Below are 18928 nucleotides of genomic sequence, written 5' to 3' on the forward strand. Positions count from 1 at the left end.
TGAAACTTTGATGTCATGGTTAAAATCAGTTGATTGAACAAGATTTTATTTCTTTGCTGGCACTTCATCACTCTCAGCTTTGTAGCTTACCAGACACAACTTCCACCTAACATAAATATTGTTTTCTTTTTCAGTTACTAAATCAAAATAGTTGACAAACAGAGCACTTAAATGTCAAAGACCCAGCCATTTTTATCACCTCATGCTGCACACTTGAACAATTTCACTCAAAAGGAAGTTTACTGGAAACCAAAAACAGTCCAATAATGAGCCTAGTGATGCAAAAATCAGATGAGTGCCGCTAAAATGTAAATTATATATAACGTTACTAGACATTATATTACTCATTACTAAAAAAGTAATATATTACTGTTATTGCATTACATTTGCATTAAAGCAATCATTACATTACTCATTACTTATAAATGTAATATATTACTTCCCAATACTGTTACTGGTACATAGACAGGCAGGAAGGTTTCCAGTGCAATTTAAGGACTATTTGGCCAACAAGAGCTAAGCAAATATCTTTGGCTGGCCAGTGGTGAATATCAATGTTGATCAGCAAAAGTTTAGTCCTGCCCTAGGAACAATCCCGAAATAGCCTCTTTTTTATTCAGTAAAATTTTGTACAGGCTACAGTTTTCCTGGCCAAATTTTTGCCAGATAGCAGAGGTGAGAGCCAGAAACCTGAATGTTTTTATTGCTGAGGCTAATATTTCCCAGGATAATTTTTCTGCCTGTGTGTAACATATATAAATTAATTGGATTATGGTAAAAATCAGATTACATAAACAATTTTATTCTGATTCACAAAATTAATATTGGTGGATTTTTTGGTCTAGATCTCAATCTGTATACTTTGAAGAAAAGGCAGGATAGGGGAGATATGATTGAGACGTTTAAATACCTACGTAATGTAAATGTGCATGAGTCGAGTCTCTTTCATTTGAAAGGAAGCTCTGGAATGAGAAGGCATAGGATGAAGTTAAGCATTGTTAGGCTCTGGAGGAATCTAAGGAAATACTTTTTTACAGAAAGGATGATAGATGCATGGAACAGTCTCCCAGAAGAGGTGGTGGAGATAGAGACTGTGTCTGGATTCAAGAAAGCCTGGGATAGGCACATGCGATCTCTTAGAGAGAGGAAGAGTTAATAGCTACTGTGGATGGGCCTTTATCTGCCATCATGTTTCTATGTTAACATTATATTGTGAATATATATGAAAAATGAATGGAAAAAATGATACTACAATGAGTACTATTATGAGGGTGGGGTCTGTAGCAGAGCTTGGGTGGGGTCTGGGGGCAGAGCTTACCCCCCCCCCAACAAAAAAGCATTCCACTGTTTATGGTGGGAATATCTCTTTAGTGCATCTGGCCAAATCTGATTTTACAAATGAACCTAATGAAAAAATCATATCTGATATTTCCACAATAGACCCTTGAAATTTACCAAGTTCGTTTGAAGTTCACATGGGGCCTCTATGAAGAAAGCAATAGCAAAGTTGTATGGCAGGGACATTCTTAATTAAGCAAGCTCAGTAAGGATTCGGAAAGGGCAGCTCCAGTTGAACTGATTTCATTTCACTTTTCTGAGTATAATATAGAGATTGGTAGCAATTGCAAGCATTTGACATTATTCTGTTTGGATATCTAAAGGGCATTTGATATGGTACCAGAGATAAAAGTTATTTTGAAACTAGAAGCTCCTGGGGTTAGAGGAAAAATAACAAAGTGAATCGGGAAGTGGTTAGAGAAAAGAAGCTGAAAAAATTTTTTTTAAATGATTTATTCACTAAAGCCTAGGTGAAGGACAGCTGGTGAATGAAAACCCTAATGCATTTATTTTAATTATTATTTACTTTTGCACACTGGAAGGTATGAAAGAACTCTCATATTCAACATTTCAAGATATTGTCGGGCCAGTGTGATGGCTCGGTGGCAAGTATGCTGTACGTATTAATGAACGTCGGTTCAGTTCTTGGTCCGGACCCTCCTCTCCTTGGACAGGGGAGACTGGTTAACTAGTGAGAGAAGGAGGTTTGTTGCTTCTGGCTGAGGACAGTCACAGTCATGACTGAACAGTGATGGGAGTAAAATGGGGGGTGGGGGGAACCCCCAGATATCTGTGGTTAAAGTGACATGCTGCTCTAATCAACTGGAGACTGGGTGCTTTTGTTGCTCGTCTCAAGTGACAATTCCTGCTTATTTAGTAAACACAGGCGCATTTTGAGTTATCTAAAATGAAAATGAATTTATGCTGACGCTAGGAGTCTGCATGTTTTGTTTTGTTTCGATTCAGCAGCACAGCAGTGATATCAAAATGTCTCGCTACACTAGCGCTAAAACCGCTAGTGCAGCTTTGTAAAAGGAGCCCTAAGCTCTCCTGCTTCTAGCAGTAGGGTAAATCTGATTCAGGATCAATTACCTTATCTGCTTTGTAAACTGAAAGGCCACCTAACATCAGGCAAAATAAGTTGGAAAATGCATACTTAGACTGCGAAACAATGGCATATTTCCCTTAATTTGCAGAAAGACGTCCTTTGGGGGATCTCAGTAAGAAGAAACCTATGTACACAGAAAACTGCTGGGTGGGTGGTAATGTGTGAGAGAGAGTGGTATAGGGATTTCCTTTTTTAGCGATTTTACAGTAGATGTTCTCTCCACTTGCCTCATGCATTCTTCCCTGCTCCCTTGTACTCTCAGCCTCCCTCCCCACTTTGCACTGCCTTTTCTCCAATCCCTCTCCCTCTTTCAATATACCTTCCTGGTATTTCTTCTCTCCACTCACTTCTGCTTCTACATGCCTCTTCCATTCTTCCCCCCATTGAGCTCACTCTTCTTCCACTCACCCTTCCAACCACCCCTTCCATCTTGTACCATCATTCCCTAGCATTCATTGTTCCCTTCCTTCTTCTCCTTGCATCACTATTCCATATACCCTCCCCTCTCCCTTGCACACACTTCCTTTCTGCACCTCCCCATTGGCAAGGGTAGCATCAAACATTTATGAGCTCTGACAGGTGGCCAGCCTGAAGCTGCAAGCTGAGGCAGCTGAGTTTAAAATTCCCTGTAGTTATGAGGCGCAGGTAGCCCTTAGAAAGGTTGACTGCTATGGACAGGGCTTGTAAATCACTGGGAAGAATTTATCCAACCAATGCCTGCCCAGAATGTTGAAAGGGGCATGGCAAGAGGCAGAGTACTAAAGTTAAGGTTTAAGTGTTGCTTGTTGACTTAGGGGAAGGGTGGTATCAGTGCAGTTCCTCACAACTAGCTGAGAGGACAGGCACAGTGCAGCATCCTGAAATCAGGAAGGGGCACAGAGAAACTCAGTAAAGCACATAATAATAAGAGACTTAGAGGCTCATTTTCAAACCTCGTAGACACACAGGCCCTGATTCTATAAAGGGTGCCTAAATCACGCCTAACGCTGAGCAGGACTTAGGCATCCAAACTAAGTGGATAATGAGCCATTTAAGAGCCTTAACAAGCATTAATTGGCACTTAGGCGTCCAAAGGATGTGGATGTCAGTTTGTAGATGCGTCTATAATTTCATAGATGCCTATCGGGAAAACTCGCACCTAACTCATTAGGTGTGGGTGTGGAATAAACGTGGTTTGGGCGAGGCTTCAATATAGACATCCTTCGATTCATTTACATAACGCTGAGCGACTTAGGGCATCCATATCATGCCTATATTGTAGGCGAATGAAAACCAGGTCTACTTTTGAGCTTAGTTTGGGTTTCAGATAGGCCTGAGCTCTAAAGATGGAACTTAGGCATAGTTTGGACATTCTTAATGAGATCTGCTAAATAGCTCTCTGGGTTTTTACTTTTGCTTTATTAAACTCATAATATATTTAATAAGGCACCACATAAACAGGGCATATCAAAACAGATACAATGCATGCAAAACCTTCTATTTTTGTGGACAAACAGCAATGCTATTTGCTAATTAGAGGAAAAGATCCATTAACTGAAGCACACGAAAAACACAGCTTTAGGTTTCTTGCTAAAAAGCTACCCTTTGTTCTGAATAAACAGTGCTCCAATCACTCAAAAGCTGGAAGGAGCCAAGGATGAGGTTTCCGAAAACAGTATGAACAGTCCAGTTTCTGAATTGCAAGGCCATTGGCATGATGGGACCCACTGGCTGCTGTGCTTACTGTGCCTTATTCACATGAGTGTGCTGGAAGCATGGAGTGTCCACGGTGGTGACTGGGTGAGAGCTCTGGGGCAGTCAGTAGAATTTCCTGGGGGTAGGGAGCTCCTAGGTGCTCTTAAAGAAACTACCCTCAGCCCTGTGGAAGGATTCCCCTGGCTACCAAAAACTACATTTATCCGGCATCTATCAATCCCCTTTGGTGCCAGTTAACTGAGTCTAATGTATATAGCGCTGCCTCCTAGCTTTGTGTTGTTTCCCTTCAAATAGGTTCAAATAACTATGCTGCATTCATGTATACAGTGGGCCCGATATTGAGACCATGTGAGGCAGCCACATTCCACAGTAATCTCAGATATTCAAAGTTGGGGCCGTATCCAGTCACTAGCATTGAATTTCCAGGGCAAAGTTGGCTGCTGCAGACTTAGCCAGCTAAGCCGATATTCATCAGCTGGCTGGCTAAGGCCTAGCAGCCAAAGACAGGCCTGCTTTTTTTAGGTGGGTTGATCTGGCCATGCACCTTAGCCAGCCAGTCCATGAATATTTGCGGTGACCGACTCTTAGAAAAAGGAAGAGATAATGGTTACTGCGGATGGGCAGACTGGATGGGCCATTTGGCCTTTATCTGCTATCATGTTTCTATATCATGTCTATTATGAAATGCCTTATCCTTCTAGTATGTGGCTCTTCTCCCATCCACTTTACCCTTCCTGTTCTGAGCTGGATAAAGAAGCAGAGTAGGAGAAAAATATGACACCATTAGCCCCCGAGGCCTTGCATTAAAGAACACTGTCATACATATTCATTATTGACATCCTGAAAACCACACCCAATGTGTCTCTTAAGAGTTGGAGTTGATCACTCCTGCCCTCTGTGATAAACCTCCCCCTTTTACAAAGCCATGGTAGGCTTTTTTTTAACACCGGCCACAGAGGTATTAGCTCCGACGCTCATAGATAAAAAAGCCTAACGTGGCTCTGTAAAAAGGGGGAGTGGGGGGGGGGGGCAACTCTTCCAGAAATGGATCAGCATCTAGAGAGGATCAAACTTTTTTTTTTTTTTTTTAAATGGACATATTGGAAGAAATTCCAGGAAAAAGTTTTAACCACCCTACAAGTTATGCCTATTAGAAAAGCAAAATACTTTGTGGTTCTTCCCTTTTAACAAATATCTGTGTAGTAAACCTAGTGTTCCTTGTTGTTAAGCTATTTTGGCTAGATTTACAAGAGTGTGCTAATACCATTAATGTGTACAACTAGTAAACAATCCCATTGCATAAAATAGGACCGGCAGTAAAATAACATTTTAATAGTGCTGATGTTAGCCCACATTAGCTAATCTAGCCTTTTACAAACAGGAATGGAAATGACTAAATACAGTCTAGGCATTACAACAATGTGAACCAGTGACAGTATGCGGATCTTTTAAAAAAGATCTCTATCACCATCTTCTGGTATAAATACCTCAGAGCAAGAACAATAACTTGATAAACTTTTAAATATGTTTTAAAATGGAAACCCAGATGCCCAGGACACAGAGTATGAAGCCACCTGTGGCCAGTGCTGAATATCTGACATTGCTGCCTGCATGTCCCACTGACACGTAAAATGGAACATGTCTAAGACTGAGCTACTTATCCTTCCACCTAAACCAGGAATAGGCAATTCCAGTCCTCGAGAGGCGGAGCCAGGTCAGGTTTTCAGGATATCCCCAATAAATATGCATGAGATAGATTTGCATCTCAAGGAGGTGCAGATCCATCTCATACATATTCATTGTGGATATCCTGAAAACCTGACCTGGCTCCGGCTCTCGAGGACCGGAATTGCCTACCCTTGACCTAAACCTACTGTAGGTGCAAATAAAAAAAACAGAAAATTACTCTGACAGTAATTATTCTGAACTTGTGTACTAGGAACATGAGTGCACCTCTTGTAACCCTGTACTACTACTATGGCTGCCTTATAAAAAGAAAAATGCCAATGTGGTTTAACACAGTCATGTGAAAAATTTAGAACACCCCATGAAATATTCAGTTCTTTCTTAAGAAATGTTCACATATGGATATCAAATCTTTTATTTATCTCTGGAAAAGAAAGTAATGTAATTGCAGGTAAACAACAAACATTTTCCTTGATTTAATTTAATTTAATTTTAATTTACCGGTAATTTAATTCTTTAATTTAATTTAATTCTTATATACCGCTAATAACCGTGAGGTTTCTAAGCGGTTTACAAAAATTATGCATTAAAGATACAATAAATAAAAACTAAATAAATAAGTACTTGGAAATTCCCTAACTGTCCCAAAGGCTCACAATCTAACTAAAGTACCTGAAGAAACAGTATGAAAAATAAAAATAAAAAGACAGAGGTAGAGATAGAGATAGAAATGAAATATTCCAACAAGTAATGAATAAATAATTTAAAGATAGAATTAAAATAATAATTGAAGTAAACAAAATAGAGATAAAAATAAGCATAGAGAGAAACAGAAACACACTCCAAAAAAACATCAAGATCTTTGACTTGTAATTATTATGATCATTTAACACCAGATCTTAAATGCCTTTCCGGAATACATCATATCCCTATCCCTCTCCATACCCACCTCCATCTCCACCCCAATTCACTTCAACCACCATTCCATTGATCTACTCATGAAACAAAAGATATCCACAAAAATGTGTATTCTAAATGAGGAATAAATTAGGACACCCTAATAGCTAATGTTACCCCCTTTGGCTAAAATAACTGCAATGAAATGCTTCTTGTAGTCATCTACCAGTCTCTGACATCGGTCTGAGGAAAGTTTGGCCCACTCCTCAATGCAGAATTCTTTCAGCTATGAGATGTTTGAGGGGTTTCTTGCATGTACAACCCGTTTCAAATCATCCCATAGCATCTCAATGGGATTAAAGGGCTTTGACTCTGCCACTCCAGGACTCTCCATTTCTTAGTTTTCAGCCAGTCCTTGGTGGATTTACTGGTATGTTTTGGGTCATTGTTGTGTTGCAGGGTCCAGTTCCGCTTCAACTTTAATTTTCTTACAGATGGTCTCACATGTTCCTCAAGCACCCTCTGATACACAGTAGAATTCATGGTGGATTCTATGATAGTGAGCTGGCCAGGTTCTAATGCAGCAAAGCATCCCCAAACCATGACACGTCCACCTCCATGCTTCGCAGTTGGTATGAGGTTCTTCTCCTGGAATGCTGTATTTTGTGTACAACTAAACATGTCCTCTTTTCTGGTGTCCAAATATTTCATCTGTCCATAGAACACTATTCCAGAAGTCCTAGTGTTTACTTTCTCTTGGCAAACTTCAGTCTGGCCTTGATGTTTCTCTTAGAGAGCAAAGGTTTCCTTTTTGCACACCTCCTATGCAAGTTAAATTTGTGCAGTCTCTTTCTGATTGTAGAGGCATGCACTTTCACATCCACAGTGGCAAGAGCCTGCTGTAGGTCCTGTGAAGACATTTTAGAGTTTTTAGAGACTTCTTTTAGCATCTTGCGGTCTACTCTGGGGGTCAACTTGCTTGGACGGCCAAACCTGGGCATGTTGGCAGTTGTTTGGAAAATCCTCCACTTGTACACTATTTTCCAGACCATGGAATGGCTATCAAATTCTTTTGAGATCTTTTTAAATCTCTTACCAGACTTATAAGCTGCTACATTCTTCTTTCTGAAGGCCTTAGACAGCTCTTTTGATCTCACTGTGGTGTTCACTCTCACCGCAGTAGTCATGAGCACACCAAACTAAATGTCTGAGTTTTAAGTAGGGCAAACCTTCTTCAAAATGCTGAGTAACAATGTTCTAATCATGTGCACCTGATGCGATACACCTGTGCGTGATTTGAGCCACTTTAAGTGGGGGGTGTCCTAATTTATTCCTCAATTAGAATACACATTTTTGTGGCTAGCTTTTTTGTTTCATTAATAAATCAAGGAAAAGTTTTGTTGTTTACCTGCAATTACATCACTTTCTTTCCAGAGATAAATAAAAAAAAAAAGATTTTGCCATTGATATGTGAACATTTCTTAAGAAAGAACTAAATATTTCATGGGGTGTCCTAATTTTTTCATATGACTGTATATTATTTATTAGATAAAAAATCTTCTTAGAAATAAGACAAGCAAGCTACAAAACCATACTAATAATCACACAAAAATATATATGTAGGTATATATGGTAACACTAAAAATATTAATATATATACTCATTCTCTGTTTCAGTAGATAACACTCTCATCCTCCCTGTCTCGTCAGCTTGCAACCTTGGGGGTCATCTTTTACTTGTCTCTCTCTTTCTCTGCACAAATCAAACAGAGCACCAAAACCTGTCTTTTCTTCCTCTATATCTGCAAAATATGACCCTTCCTCTCTGTACACACTACCAAAACCCTTATGCACACACTTATCGGGGGGGGGGGGGGTTGTCAAGGTAGGCTGTTGGGGATTCGGGGATTCACAGGGGCCCCGGTGGCAGGAGGCAGTGAACATTGCTCCTGATGCTCTTTAAAGGTGGGGAGGGTGTTCGGGGTGGGGGGGGTCTGGGTGGCCGAAGCAGGAGGGCGTGGGCTGAAATACTTTGATGCTAAACTAGTTATAACTGGTTTAGTGACGATCGTTAAATGCACGGAGAGTTTGTGCACCTAGGCCTGAGTCAGCTTAAGATTACTCTTTTGGAAGTTGATTATCCAACCCAGGTATTAAGAATGCATTGTCAGGGAAAATAGAAAAGTCATATTTGACAGCAAGTGGCACCAAGCTTCATTATGATTCAACTGCAATTATGTATATCATCCAATCATTAAATATGATAAAGTGTGAAAAAACTAATAGAAATTAAGGATGTAATTAGTAGCTATGCAAGTCTCCGGACCCCAGGCTACTAAGCTTGGTTATGAAAGGTCCAGCTTAAAAAATAGAGTGAACTAGGCAGCACATGACATACCGGTACTCTGTGTTACCACTCCTTAGCCTAACTGATGTTACTATATCCTATTTGGATACTATTTTTTATGTAAGCTGTCTTTTGTTTATTACTATTAAGCATATAGTATATGCAGCAATTGGGTTGTCGGTGTGAGTTCATTTAAATACACTGAAGATACTGCAGTGTCTTCAGCAGGTGGGCTGCTTCAACCACCACTACCTTGGTAAAGGTGCTGCTTCAACTACCATCACCTTAGTAAAGGTGCAGGGAGCTGTTGCCAATCTGAAACGGAGTGCGTCAAACTGGAAATGCTGCAGAACATGGAATCTTAGATATTACCTGGGATCCAGAATGATGGGGATGTGAAAATATACTCCATTAAATCCAGAGAAGCAAAGAACTCTCGCGGAGATAGAACCACTACAATGGAGCGGACCGTCTCCATGCAAAAGCAGCAGACCTTTAGGGCCTCATTTACTGACTTCAAATTCAAAATGGGCCTCCAATCTTTTGGGCCTTTCTTGGGCACTATGAAATATAAAGAGTATCTGCCTGAGATTGATTCTTCTTCAGGAACTGGTTTTATGGCATGAATATCCAAGTCATTGTACTGTTACTCGGACTCTGGTCTCTTTCTCTGGCCATCCGACAGGGGAGTTAATGAACAGATCTGAAGGGGTCTGAGAAAACTCAATCTTATGCCCCTCTCAGATGACCAAAACCGAACGGTCAGATGAAATCCGTTCCCATGCTTTCCAGAAATCCGACAGCCACCTGCTGATATGAGGAAGGGAGGGCCATCATCCTGGCGTCATTGTTGCTTCTTAGAGTTTGACACCTGTAACTGCCAAATCTCTGACTGGACCCCTGAAAGGCCTCTGAGAAGAGTAACTGGAGGAAAATTGGCAGAATATTCTAGAGGCACAAAAATTGCCTCTGCCACCCCTGGCAGATCGACAGCTCCTGCTGTCCAAGAGGGATTTGCGGCGGTGATCCACCACACTGGCCATGAGATCATCCAGTCCTTTGCCAAACTGCATCTGCTGTTTGAAAGGGTAATCTGCTGAGAGTGGCCTTGGAGGCTGCATGACCCATTGTCTGATCCAGAGCATTCGGGGGGGGGGGGGGGGGAGGAGAAAGAGAGTAAGCCAAAACCTTACTCAAGACTCTGATGAAGCCATAATGAACATCAGCCACATAATTTACTCTCTCCTTAATGTGTGGGGACAGGTGTCCCCAAGCTCGAAGGAACTAGTCCACAGACTGATATGCCAGGCCACAATCTGGTATGCCACAGGCATTATCATCGACTCTTCTCTTTCTTTCAACGACCACCTCAACTCCCTGGTAAAATCATGCTTTTTCAGCCTCCACATGCTGAGGAAAGTGAGATCCTGCTTCCGCCAACAACATTTTGCCATCCTTGTTCAATCCATCATCCTTTCCAGACTAGACTATTGCAATTCCATCTACCTAAGTCTAACTTAAAAAAGTCTTCAAAGACTTCAACTAATTCAGAACACTGCAGCCAATTTGATCTTTGCAAAACGCAAATTTGACCATGTTTCCCCACTTTTATCCATCTTCAGAATCACAGGGCTTTGGAATAACCTTACTACCCCACTACGGAATTAGGTCTCCTTCCAACTATTCCGTAAGCACCTGAAAACTAGGCTTTTCACAAAAATGTAATGCTCTCCTCCCCCTATACTCAACCACCAAACCCAATGTGTTATATCTTCCTTTTTTAAGCTCTTGTAAACCTTCCTTTATTAAGCTCTTGTAAACCGTGCTGAACTCTATAATCATGGAAAGGATGCTGTATATAAACTTAAGGTTAGTTTAGTTTGGTGTTGAACTAACTTAACTTTTGCAATATAGTATATTTAGCAGGTTCCAAAAAGAATCTATCTAGGCTGCGCATAGTCCAGAATGCAGCGGTTCGTCTGATCTATGGATTGAAAAAGTTTGATCATGTGAGTCCTTATCGAGAATTGCACTGGCTTCCTGTTGAGGCTCGAATTAAATTTAAATTTGGTTGCCTTTGTTACAAAGTCCTCTTCGGCTTGGCACCCATCTACTTATCTGAATTATTTTCCTTTAACCAATCCAATCGTTCACGCAGTTCACACAGCCTTTTTACTTTTCCATCTGTCAAAGGCTGTCGTTACACAAAAATACTGTGTATTCTCAAATATAAGTCGAGACCCCCATTTTTCCACTCCAAAAGGAGGAAAAATGGTTGACTCCAATATAAGTCGGGCGGCTTAATATTCAAGTGCCCTGCCCTGCCAAGTTCTGCACCCAGCCCCGTTCCCTCCCTGCCCTGCACTCAGTCCCATTCCCTACCAGGCTGTAAAACAAGCCCCCTCCCTGCCAGGCTCTGAACACTGTCCCACCTTCCTTCCCTGTACCCTCTTCTCCCTAAAAAGATCTAACCTCATCAGTGATGTCACAATGGCTTGATTGTCCATACTCCCCTCTGCCCTCTAACCCAGCCAGCAGATTAACCCTTCCCCTTAACTTAAACCACTTAATGATAGGCCGGGACAGGAGGGATCCCTCCCGTCTCCTGCCCCAACCGACACTAATAATTACCACCCTCCCTCGCGTACCTGTTCCCTGGTGGTCCAGCTTGTATCTCACGCTGAAATCCTCCTTTGTAAAGGTAGTAGCCAGTGGCGCATCTGGGCCGGTACGCAGGAGCGAGCTTTTCGTGCTGCCGGCCGGCCGGCCCTGCACCGCTCCTTCATAGGCTGCTGTGAGAACCACAAATCCCATGAGAACTTGTGGCAGCCTATCAAGGAGCAGTACAGGGCCAGCAGGCAGCACAAAAAGCTCGCTCCTGCGTGCCGGCCTGGGTGCGCCGCTGGCTACTACATTTACAATCTTCGGATTTCAGCACGGGATACACCTGGACCACCAGGGGACCACGAGGGAGGGTGGTAATTATTAGTGTCGGCCAGGGCAGGAGACGGGAGGAATCCCTCCTGTCCTAGCCTAAGGCAGGCCTGCAGGAAGTCCGGGAGGGTTTCGGGTGGTCACTGGGGGATGACCCAAATATAAACCGGGACCCCCATTTTTGGCCCAAAAATCCCAGTTTATATTTGAATATATACGGTACCACCAATCTTTGCTTTCTTATCAGGTGGCTTTCTGGAACAAAGAACTGAAACCTTTGTTATTGTTTGAAAGCAACTGAAGACACATTTGTTCGCAAATTAATCAATTCTTTCTAGTTTTTATCATTTGTTAAATTTTGTAAACCACATCAAACTTACCGGTTATGTGGTATATAAATGACTTGTTCTGTTCTGAACACCAGCCTCGACAGAGAATCACTCTCTGACTACTTTGCTGAAAAAATAAACAATATACATTCCCACTTGGACACTGTCACACAACTGACACCAGCACCCCTCTGTCTAAACAGAACCCACAACCGAAAAACTAACCCACTTTAAAAATGGCTCACTTGATGACCTTACTGAGTTTGTTGACACCCTTCAGCCATTCGGCTCCATCCTAGATCCATGCCCACCATATCTCCTAGTTGAGGTGAAAGACATTTTTGTATGCTCAATCTTTCTTATCAACACCTCACTACAAACAGGATCAGTACCTACAGGCTGGAAATCAGCAATCATTAAACCACGCTTGAATAAACCTACACTTGACCCAGACACACCCAGCAACTTTAGGCCTGTCTCCAACCTACCTTTCATCTCAAAGATCCTAGAAAAAACGGTACTAAACTACACGCCTTCATTGACAACAAAAAAGCCCTAATCTTCTAATCAGGATCTTGGAATTTTCATAGCACTGAAACTGTTCTCCTTGATATCATTGACGACTGCTGGAAACCCATGGACAAGAAAAGCAATGTTCTATTGGTGCTACCAGACTTCAGCGCAGCCTTCAACACCATTTATCATCCTCTCCTCACCCCACTCACGGAGCTTGAAATCTGGGATACAGCACTACTGTGGTTCACATTCTTCCTAAACAATAGATCCCAATGTGTGCTACTCAAAACTACCCTATCAAAACCAAAGCCAATCAAGTATGGGGTACCACAAGGAGCACTACATTCCCCTTTGTGTTTTAATTTCTATATTACACCCGTCCTAGATATAGCCTATAAACACTAAATCCAGATTCACTCCTTTGCTGACATCCAACCTTATCTTCCACTAGGAGAGAACCATAACTCCCAGATTGCAAAACTCCAAAACCAAAATCTGGATGTCCACAAACAAGATTCAACTAAACGCCTCAAAAACTGAACTCCTTTGGATCCACAAGGAACACTGCACCTACAACTGCTTCTCTCTCCCCTAGGAATCATCTACCATAACCGCCAAAGACCAAATTCACAGCCTAGGGGTACTTCTCGACTCTAATTTATCTCTTACCAACCATATCTCTCAAGTGGTCTCCTCTTCATTCTACTGTCTCCGCCAACTCTGTAAAATAAGAAACTATTTTTACGAACCAGACTTCACCCAACTTCTCTACGCCTTCCTCCTCTCCCGCATGGACTACTGTAACGTATTGTTCAATGGACTGACAGCAAAACATCATAAGCGTCTCCAATGTGTTCAAAACACATAAATTTGACTAGTGAAGAACCTTCACATTCACTATTCAGTATCCCAAGCACTAGAGTCAGCCCACTGGCTACACATAGTCAAACGCTGCATATTCAAAGGCTTAATACTTGCTTTCAAGTCCTTACATAACATAGTGCCCAGCTACAATTTTGCCAAACTCCCATCTTACGTCCCAAACAGACCCCTCTGTTCCCAGGAGGAAGCACGTCTCCAACTGTCCCTTGGTTGAAGCCTTAAACTTGAAAGAGCCAGACGAAGGTCATACTCTCACTTCTTACCAAAGTACTGGAATCAACTACCTCCTGACATCAAATCCCTTGATGGGCTCCTGAGCTTTAGAAAAGCAATAAAAACCTACCTCTTCACCTGAGTCCTCAGGATAAACTAGAACACAGACTGTATTAATTCCCAAACCACTGTAATCCTCATATATGTTCAACTGACTCTGCTAATCCAGAACAATCAAACTAGATGCATTTCACTATAGCTGTTTTTGGGCTCCTTTTACAAAGCTGCGCTAGGGCCTTAACGTGCGGAATAGCGTACACTAAATTGCTGCGAGTGCTAGCCACTACCGCCTCCTTTTGAGCAGGCGATAGATTTCCGTCTAGTGCGCGATAAAACCGCTAGCGCAGCTTTGTAAAAGAACCCCTTAATCTTCTGTATGCTGTTTGTTAATTATTATGTATTAGAGAATGTCCCCGTTACTGCCCTGTCACCGGACCACCGTCCCTTTCACCGCCCCGTCCCCGCCGCCCCTTAACCGCCCCGTCCCCGCAGCATCCACCTTTTCTTCGCCACCTCACCGCCCTTCAGTGGCCTGAAAATCTCCCTCCCTCTCCCTTACCTTCGCGGCGTAAAGAAACTTAAAGGAGGGAAGGTGCGTGTTCACCGATTGCGCGCGGCCCCTTCCCTCCCTACTTCCAGCCAAATCTATCTCCCTCTCGCCCCCCCCCCCCCCCATTACCTTCACGGTGCTTTAGAAAAGAAACTGATGCTGGCGAAGCCTGTCTGTGCCGCCCTGCAGTCGTGTGTGTGTGGGCGGAAGCTTCTCCTCTGACAATTGTCATTTTATAAACACAAATAAAACAGAGCAAGGTTCAACAAAACCCATCTCCACTCCCTTTCACAAATATCCCCTTCGCTATTGTGAAAACTGAACAAACCAAATTACTACAGAAAGCTACATAGAAAAATGAAGTTAACATAATACTTTAGTCACACATGGCAAGAATAATGTTGGGGGAGTGCAACTAGGGCAACTGCCCCCTGGTCAGAGAGAGCCCTAAGCCAGCTGGAAGCTAAAGAAGCACAGCCTGGACTTTGCGGTCCCCAGTTATGTCTAATACCAGCTCTAGCGGGATGCATATTTCAAATCTGAAATATTCTATTCTAATCACAAAATATAAAATAAATTTATTTTTCTTCTTTTTGTTGTCTGGTAATTTTATTCTTCAAATCACATTGGTCTCAGGCTTTGGTTTTAGGTTCCTTCTGTCTTCATCGTGGCATGGCTGGCTCCTGAAGGTAAAATAGGCGCCAGAGGAGCTGGAGAGAAGACACTGAGTCTGACACCGGCGCAATTTTTTTTACCACAAGAGTAAGACTTTTCACTGCTCCCACGGGGTGGTAAAAGGTTTTGTCCCCATTCCTGCAGGGCGGTGAAAGGTCTTGTCCCCATTCCTGCGGTAAACCAGTTGCAAATGTCTCCATTCCTGCGGATTTACTGCAGTGACCCATAGTTTACCGCGGTAAACAGTCTCCGTGTCATTCTCTATTATGTATGTTACCGTGTAACCCATTCTGAGCTCTCTGGGGAGGACAGGATATAATCTAAATCTAAATAAATGCCTATCTGGCATGCTAGAATTCTATAATGACTTAAGCATGCCCCAAAACCTTTATAGAATTAGTGCCAAGTATGTCCCATTGTGGCACCTTATTCAAGGTGCCAAGTTATAGAATTGTCCCCCTTGCTCTCAGGAGCTCTTCAACCGCCAAACAAGATTGGGACTTTGTGTGATTTCTGTATAAATGCTACTGCCAGTGGTGCAGACCACAGACACAGATAGACTTACCTGCGCACAGTGTAAATAAAAAAACGATAATGATAAATTATCTTAAAGATGTTCTCATTAAAAGATAATGACCAATGTTATTAGGAAAGTGACAAAAAGCCTACACCAGCACAGCGTTCTGCTTCCCCTGACTGAACAGCAGAACCCCCATTGTCAATTGCCAGGGCTGGTGTACTGGATGTCCTAAGCAATCTTAAACCTGCTCTCCTCCCATTTTCCAAGCTCCTAATCTACCCTTCCTTTTTACAAAATCGTAGCGCGGATTTTTAACGCAGATAAAGTAGGATAGTTACACCAGAGTGAGGCTTGGAATACACTGCGAGAAGTTATTTGGGTACCAGAATGAGGCTTGAAATTCACTATGAGATGCTATTGGAGCACTAGAATGAGGCTTGAAGTTCACCAAGAGGCGCTATTGGAGCACCGGAATGATGCGTGAAATTCACAAAAAAAAGCGAAAATAGCATACTGAAGTTTAGAACACAGATAAGTAAACCCTCCAAAGTCCACAATCTTTCCGCGCACCAAATTTCCCCACTATTGGTTTTCAAAAATTAGCATTCAACTGGTAATACTAGCATATGGTAACCTGCGACATCTGTGTATGTCAGTTGTCCCTCGCTTTTGTCAACCGCAAAATGTTGGCAACTCAGCGGTGATAGCCGTAGCTTTAGGCGCGCACTGGACAGGATGGAAGGAAGGAAGAACCTGCGGTTGCGACGGGAAGCGGTGAGTGGATGGGAGGGGGGAGATGTCATGCTACGGCAGCTGAATTGCAAAAGGAGGGGGGGGGGGTGTTGTACCGAGGGAGAACATTTTCCAGTGTAGAGCTTCATTTGCTGCTCATGCATGCGTCTTCTAGTTGAAAGCTTTTTGCCAGATTTGTTTTTGCTTTTTTACGCCACCATTTGCCCTGTGCATTGGATTCAGTAATAGAATAATTTGGTGAAAATCAGGAGTATGCACCTGGTTTGCCCGATTTAAAAAAAAGATGTGGTCACGTTTTTGAAAGACGGGTCCGTTTTGACGATTGTTAGCCAAGAAAATCTGAAGTGAGCCACAACAAATGCCCTCTGCTTTCTAATCCCAGAGATCGAGATTGCCCACTGTTGACAGAATGCCGTATTAGTACGACAGAAACTCTACTCTACCGCTTCCCTTGCTTAAAAGCACACTGAAAACCCACCTTTTTGATATAGCCTTCAATCCTTAACCCTACTCTGCCCTCTAACCCTGCCAGCCCTTAACTGTATCCATGACATCCTGTTTGCCATGGCTGTTTATATTGTAAGCTCTTTCGAGCAGGGACTGTTTTCTTCTTCTTTGTGACTGTTCAGTACTGTGTGCGTCTGGTAACACTATATAACTAAATAGTAGTGGTAGTAGTAGTACTCTTGAACACCTGGTAGTCAACCTCTTCTTGCAAGAACTCTTGTAGGGAGCTTCATTTCCATTATTTTTGCTCCTTATCCCTTACCTCTGAGCTGTCCTTCAACTCCTCAGTTTGTCTTCCTGCAAGTGACACAGTAGGAGCTTCTCTTTTCTGCTTGTGTTTCTTTTCACTGCACGTTCCTGTGTTTCTGGATAACATTTCCATGTGTTGGAGCAACACAGCCATCAGGCCTGCCCAGATCCACCCATCCCAGCCCTGCCCCCCGCTGCCTGCTCTCGTCGGGCAGGAGGGCATGCGTGGATGTGATGCAATGATGTCACGCACGACATCCGCGCATGCCCTCCCGCCTGATGCAATTTCGAGGAAGCTTTTCAAAACCCGGATGCATTGAGAGGGGCCGAAGGCTCCGATTAGTTCAAAATCACATGGCCCTATAGGCAGGAAGGAGTGAGCTTTCCTCCTGCCATTTGTTCTTCCAAAGGTACCGGGGGGAGGGGGGGGTGAGGCTGGAGATATCGGGGGATGTACAGGATATCGGAGGAATGTTGGGGTATGGGGGATAATATTAGGGAGATGTCAGGGATGTCAGAGGGAAGGGTGTAGGGCTCCATGGCTCAACTGATCCTGGCAGGGGGAATCCCCATCAGCTGAACACCAAAGGAATCCCCCCAAAACAGGCTCAGCTGTTGGGGATTCCTTCTGCCGCGATCAGCTGATGGGAAGCCTACAGGGTTTTTTTTTTCATTCTTAGGGTGGTGGAAATGGGTTGTGACCACTGGGGGAGTATGGGGGGGAGGTCATGACTTAAATCCTCCAGTGGTCTTCTTGTCAGTTTGGGCACCTTTGTGGAACTTAGACGCAACTCAAACAGTAACTGCCAGCGTCTAAGTTCCCTCTAGGAAAGTTTTGATTATAGCTGGGGTACATCCAGATTTAAGCCTGCATGATTCCCGCCCATAACACACCTTCCAACACGCCCCTTTGTTCTCTCTCTCTTCACTCCCTCTTCCCAAGGTCTAACATCTTCCTCCTTCTTTCCTCTCCTTTCTGCAGTTTGGCATCTCCCATTCCAATGGTCTGGCATCTCTGTCTTCCCTCCTTCCATCACACTTCTCCAGAACCTGACCTCTCTTCCTTCTTTGAGTTATCTCTTTTCCCTGCCAGTGTAACATTTCTCCCTCCTTCCTCTCCACCACTATCATGTCCAACAATTCTCCCTCTTCCCCATGTATACCATCTCTCTTTCCCTCCCACTCCACACACCAAAAATTTTCTTTTACTCTTCCCTCACCTACCGGCAGCATCTCTCTTTCCCTCCCTTCCTAACCCCCAGCCCGTGCAGCCTCTGTCCTTCCCAACCCCCTCCCAGCCAGTGCAGCATCTGTCCTTCTTACTTTCCAAAATCCTCTCCCCCGCAGCCCATGCAGCATTTCCTTCCCTCGTTCCCGACTCTCCCCACCTACCACCTTCCCACCACTGAAATTTAAAATCTTCGGGCAGCCGACGGCGCAACGAAGCCAGCCTCCTGCCGTCGGCATCTCCTGGAAGTGTTCTTTCTGCAGCACTTCCTCTTCACACATAGGCAGGATGCTGCAGAAAGAACACTTCCGGGGCAGGCTGACGATGGGAGGCTGGCTTCATTGCGCCGTCAGCTGTCCAATGATTTTAAATTTCAGCGGCAGGGAAGTGGGAGGGGGGGAGCCAGGATTCAAGGAGGTTCCTGGAGAGGGTTTCACTATAG

General features: G+C 43.3%; 2 protein-coding genes across 3 annotated transcripts in view; one reads left to right on the top strand and one right to left on the bottom strand.

Annotated features, from left to right (window-relative positions):
* CBLN2 (cerebellin 2 precursor) overlaps positions 1-16452 on the bottom strand; it is a 39343-nt gene extending 22891 nt beyond the window's left edge. Inside the window, exon 1 of the mRNA XM_033934266.1 lies at positions 16384-16452. The gene's annotated coding sequence lies outside the window, so the exon portion shown is untranslated. The remainder of the gene's footprint in view (positions 1-16383) is intronic.
* The window catches only part of LCMT2 (leucine carboxyl methyltransferase 2), a 50218-nt gene continuing 47506 nt past the window's right edge, over positions 16217-18928 (top strand). For both annotated transcript variants that reach the window (XM_033934265.1, XM_033934264.1), the window contains exon 1: positions 16217-16523. In XM_033934265.1, the coding sequence (XP_033790156.1) occupies positions 16485-16523 (39 nt within the window). In that variant the 5' untranslated portion in view covers positions 16217-16484. The remainder of the gene's footprint in view (positions 16524-18928) is intronic.

The sequence above is a fragment of the Geotrypetes seraphini genome, chromosome 2 (genome assembly GCF_902459505.1).
Source record: "Geotrypetes seraphini chromosome 2, aGeoSer1.1, whole genome shotgun sequence".
Taxonomy (NCBI): Eukaryota; Metazoa; Chordata; class Amphibia; order Gymnophiona; family Dermophiidae; genus Geotrypetes; species Geotrypetes seraphini.